The sequence below is a fragment of the Lygodium microphyllum genome, chromosome 2 (genome assembly GCF_053477565.2).
Source record: "Lygodium microphyllum isolate KBCC chromosome 2, Lygodium_microphyllum_v1.1.10, whole genome shotgun sequence".
Taxonomy (NCBI): Eukaryota; Viridiplantae; Streptophyta; class Polypodiopsida; order Schizaeales; family Lygodiaceae; genus Lygodium; species Lygodium microphyllum.
Window position 1 is genome coordinate 165,261,184 of NC_141136.1, and position 5,727 is coordinate 165,266,910.

Sequence of the window (5,727 nt, forward strand, 5' to 3'; positions counted from 1 at the left end):
TTACCTCTACCTTTACTTGCCTTGAAACATCCACTAGGTTGTAGGCCTTTCTTACTCTTAAGCATCACGATAGTACAATCCTTTATACTTTCTTGGTATTAATGCTGGTCATGCAAATGCTCTATATAGTGTTGGTCACGAGGAAAAATGCAACTACAAATGCATGCAATGTATGGAAAAATGTATCTTGGTATGGCTGATAGTATGCAAATTCCCATGCAGAGTCACATTACAATGGTTCAAAGTATGCAAACAAGAATATTTCCTAATGCATTTGGTGCGCCTAGCATGTTAGATACATATGAGGGGCTAGTTAACTGGATGCAATGTTGCATATTAGTTAAATTGGAATTGTAGCAATATGACATAATGGACTGCATATATACATTGCCAAACTTGCCACTTTGTGCCCTAGCATCATGCTAATATTGCTATACATGGGGTTACACATATTATCAGCCATACCCGGATACACTAGGCCTTGCACACCACGCATTGGTTGTTACATACCATAAGAAGTTGTCCCATACATTCCCATATGCGGTCCCAAGCCCACCATAGCATAAAAACTAGTGTCACCACAAAAGTATCATGGCTGCCCCATCATTGCATGCATGCCTTGACATAAGGGGCTAGTTAACTAGATGCAATATTGCATATTAGCTAAGTTGGAATTACAGCAATATGACATAGTGGACTGCATATATACATTGCCAAACTTGCCACTTTATACCCCGGCATCATGCTAATATTGCTATACATGGAGTTATTCATATTATCAACCATATCCGGATACACTAGACCTTGCACACCACGCAGCCATACATTCCCATATGCAATCCCAAGCCCACCATAGCATGGAAACTAGTGCCACCACAAAAGTATCATGGCTACCCCATCATTGCATACATGCCTTGTCCAAAAAGCATTGGATTGGCACTTCCAAGTTAACCATGCATATGCATCAATTACCTCATCAATATCATTTGCTTATGCTCACTATTGAAACATCATGCTGCTTTATTGGCTGTTCCTTCGATGCATCTTGCTATACAAAGCTTTGGAGGACGGTTTCCTCTTTTTGCCTTTGCTACCCTCTTTTTATGGATTCAAAAAGTGCATAAACTAAGGATCATTTGCCAATTGCATAAACATTTCAATTGCTGTCCTCAGCTAATCTGTAAATTGGTCATCAAATTCCTCTTGCGAAGACCTAGAAGGACCCACATTTTGGTCTAAACCGACATTATCAACTTGTTGTCCATATTACGCGCCTTGTCCAAGATCAATACTTTATGCATTTTCAGATTGAGAGGCATCATTCTTGCTTAATCCCATCTCACTATCTGAAGACTTTTTTCCTATAATGGTTAGTTAAATACAATTTCAGCACTAGAACAAAGCTTCTAACCTTCAATCAGGTATGTCAGGTCCACCAATTTGAGAGAATTGATGATATCCCAATGATGGAACCATGAAACCAACCTTTCTTTTCAAAGAGAGTGGTAAATAATCTAATTAAGCACTTAATTTCAGCATTTAATAATTTCACAAAACCGAAAATGCATACTTTGTCACTTTAATCTCGGACATTGACACATCGTTGGACCCAAAATTAGCGTCCCTTACAGTATTTCTTTATCTTTTATTGCAAATGGATGAAATATAACAATGATTCTCTGACCTCCTCTACCAATCCAAGTCTCTTGCTGTCAAAACTAACCAACAAGCCTCCAAACCAATTTGCCCCTTGGTTTACTTAGGGATTGGCCTTCACCTTGCTCCTTGAAAGACAAATTCAGCTCCAAATCTAATATTGGCTAGCTAGTCTCTTGAATCTCCCTTATTTTCCTTAATTTTAACTACTAGAGTTCAAGTTTTAGGCCCTCAATTTTGAGCACACTTCCCAAGATAACTATCAAAATCCTAATTTCTGTTATAAATGAGAGTTTACAACAGAGATTGATTGAAATCTCTTCCTCTAATAGCTCAAATTGTTGAAAAATGCTAAGATAACTTGAGAAATAGCTGAGGGATAAGAGAGAATATTGTAGAGAGAGAAATTTCAAAGTTTTGTCACGAGAAACACCAAAAAGCTACTACTACCCTACTCAAACGGCCATGGACCACTAGAAAGACTATTGCCTCTCCTATATGTTGTCACTTGTACTAGAAGGACCTTGGGCTATTGTCACATGCTCCTAGAGGGCTTCAAAGTGTTGTCACATGCTGTAGAACTGATCCTTGGTGGCTGCAAATTACATCAGCAGTCTCTCCTTGGTCTCTAACAACCTTCTTTTCTCTCACAATGGCTAGAATAGACTCCACTAGCCCCTAAAGACGTTTTTTCTACTTGTATGGCTAAGTTTTGCCTAATGGCAACCTTCTAATCTCATTTTTCAACACTATCCAGCTTATTAAATTAATTTTTCAAAATATTAACTCAAAATTAATTTAATAATTATTATAGTGCTTATAAAATTAATTTCACCGGTCAATAATTAAATTGGGTCAATTTGTCTTTCAATTATCCCTGAGCAACTATTGACCCTTAGACCGACATTAATTAATAAATTAATACCTAGTCATTAATATCACCATCCACTGATATTAGTGGCCATTAAATTGGTCTAGGCCCAAATCTGACACCGGATACCACCTCGTACATGTCAAACATAACTTATTACAACTTTTGTCTTTGGCACCCACTGCATCCTCGAGGTCCTTGGCCTATTACCATGAAATAACAGCCATGTATATCACATGTACTAACAACCTTGCACATTTAATTAATAACTTAATCAAATGTTATTGGCAAGATTAAAGCATCTCAAAAATTCATGTCCCCGTGAAAAATAGACTATTTAGAATGCTTAGTAAATGGAGTTAATGCATATTAATAAATCTTGAGACAAGAATTGGCCCAAAACTAACAAATGCTTGTTGCAAGAAAAGCCTCGACTGAAGGTAAAAAGATGCCCACAAGTGTACAGCATGACGAAGAGAATAAACAAGAACACAATTAAGTCTCAACAATCATACAAAGAGTGATACTAAATATCCCTACATGCTAAATGTAAACCATGGTTGGACTGAATAGGGAGAAAGTACAATAGAAAAAGTGATCGAACATATAGTCATGTTCTCTGAGGCAAGCCCGACATAAGGGCAATAAGCAGTAGCAAAAAAGGCAGACTGAAAGAGATGTAAGGGCAGGAACTATTCTGACTGGTTTGAAAGTATCATACTCAGACAAGACAGCAAGTCAACACCTCCAAGATTTATCTTGCGAAACCCTTTAATCAAATATTATGTTGAGGTGTGTCATTCAGGTTTGAATTTTCACATCGTTATGTGCTTGGTTTGACATGATATAAGAAGCCTCAAATTGTTTCCAGCAGAAATTCAGGTTCAAAAATCCTGTAGAGTAGTTAATTAGTTCACTCTAAAATCAATATAATGAGAACATAATCAAGGCAGTAATCTTTACACAAGACAATGGTAGGTGAGCCTGCAATAAAGAGTAGACTACTGGTGTATCACTTCAACCTTACAATCCACATAGAATAAGCATTGAACTTCAACAAAAAACTCCTAATCTGCTCATCATCCACAAATTCCTCAAACTATGAAGGAACAAAAAATGTGCCGCTCCAAGGTGATCTGTGACAGCAGATCCAGTCTAACAATGGATTTGAATCCTTAGCTATTGTATACAGGTCCCAGGATGCACAATTGTGAAAGAATGTGGCGAAAAAAGTGCTACAAATGTGCCATGGTCGCTTATTTAGAGAAAAAACATAGAGCTGGAAACTTCCTGCTAGTGATGAAGCTTCAATACAGCAAAGCTTCCTGCTAGTGATGAAACATCACTAAACATAGCAAAGCATCAATCCAAGCAAATCACTTCATTCATGGACTCAGACTGTGAAAAGTCCAAACAGTGGGTGCAAAAGCTGTGACCACCTCTATAGTTATCAAAATTTTGAGGAGAATACAGACTTTAAACCCTTAACTAGTGGGAAAATCAACTGAAACCGGCTGGCATGGACTGCTGCATTATTTTCGGTGCAAAAGCTGTTAGCGCCTCTACAATTATCAAAATTTTGAGAAGTATACAGAACGAAGGACCTTAACTCCTGCCGAAATCAAGTAAAGCCAGCTGAGACAAATCGCTGCCGGACTTGCTGAGCACATTGTGCATAAGCCTTAACTGCATCTTTACATTTGAGAGCATCTTCTGAGTTTTCTTTGTAACATTGGAGGCAAGAATGGCGGGCCTCTGCACACGGGAACGGCTTTGGTTCGTTAGCCTTGTACTGCTTCTCATAAAGCTCTTTGGCACGGTGCTGCGCCTCCTGGCGTGCGGTGGCTTCCTGCTTGCGGATGGAATCCACGACCTGTTCACATTCGGCGATCACCTTCCGGAGGGGCTGAAGCTCTGCATCGTCTTGCACGAGAGGAGGCACCACGGCAGCAGGGACCGAAGGAAGGGGAGAACGAGGGGGGGCAGGAGAAGGCTTCGGCTTGGGAGCAGACGTTGCGAGGCGGCTACGGCGCTGGTAGTTGGGATCTGTGAGGCTGATGATGAGGTCGGGGCTAATCTGAATGCCGAAATTGTGATCCATGGCGACTCCTCTTCCTGATCCGGGTGTGAGTGTAGCTATGGCGGGCTTCCGGACCTAAGCTTTGTCATTTTCTTGCAGGCTCAAACGGTAGAGAGGTATCCGACTGTTACAGGCTCGCTTAAGAGTTTTCATACTTGTAGGATGAAAGTGTAAAAATGGGCGCTTTCCATCTGCTGAAGTTCAGTGACTATTTTGGGTATCGTGGGCATTTTCGTCATCGATCAAATGATACCAAAGGCTTGGACGTGGCCGAGGGAATTTTGAAATTTCTAAAGGCCCTCCCAAACCTAACCTACACGCTGTGCCAATTTCCAAACCTAAATTTTAAAATTTCTTTCCTTTTTCTTACAATCACATACATACATGTGTGTGCGTGTGTGTGCATGCGTGCGTGCAAGTGCAAATACTATAGGCAACCAATAGTAGATCTAAGAGCATCTCTCCCTAGCAAACACAAGCAAACAAGCAAAAGTTCAAGGGTGCACAATAAGGTAGAAGCAGCAACATGTGAGTAGTGACACCTAACAAAGAAGCAACACAAGAGCAAAGCAAGGGTAAACAACAAACTAATAGCAACAGACAACTTTGAGGATGTAACCATACAAGACAAGATAGATGTGATGGGGTAAACAAGGCAGTGTGGCCAAACAAGACAACAAAGGTAGTGGAGCGAGCATACAAAATAGCAGTTGAGGTGATGCATGTGAGCGTCACCAAAACAAAGAGCACATCACAATGGAGCAAAGAGGAAAAAGGGGATGGAAGTCACACACACACACACAAGACAACAAAATAGATTTAAAAAGAAGAGAGAGAGAGAGAGAGAGGGATGTCATAAATCATGTGGTAGGGCGACTTGCTTGAGCTACTGCATCAAATACACACAATGCATACAATAAGAAGCTCACTCAATTACACAACACGAAGAGATGTGGAGTCCAAAATGTTTTCTCGCTAGTTTTCCTTGTTTCTTCCTCACATAATACAAATGTAGACAAAGTAAAAATAAGATACAACATAAAGAAAAGTGGCCTACTAAGTCAATCGATGCATAAGTAACTATACTAGTCGACTAGCACTCTAACTATGCCAATTGTAG

General features: G+C 39.9%; 1 protein-coding gene across 1 annotated transcript; it reads right to left on the reverse strand.

Moving 5' to 3' along the window:
• Positions 1-3,561: 3,561 nt before the first annotated feature.
• LOC148040576 (uncharacterized) lies at positions 3,562-4,791 on the reverse strand. The gene has a single exon (XM_087666764.1). The coding sequence runs from the start codon at positions 4,626-4,628 to the stop codon at positions 4,149-4,151; it is 480 nt and encodes a 159-aa protein (XP_087522890.1). The 5' UTR covers positions 4,629-4,791; the 3' UTR covers positions 3,562-4,148.
• Positions 4,792-5,727: the final 936 nt, after the last annotated feature.

Excerpts from the sequence above, each read along its gene's own strand:
- LOC148040576 (XM_087666764.1), bottom strand. The coding sequence starts at position 4,628 with ATGGATCACAATTTCGGCATTCAGATTAGCCCCGACCTCATCATCAGC.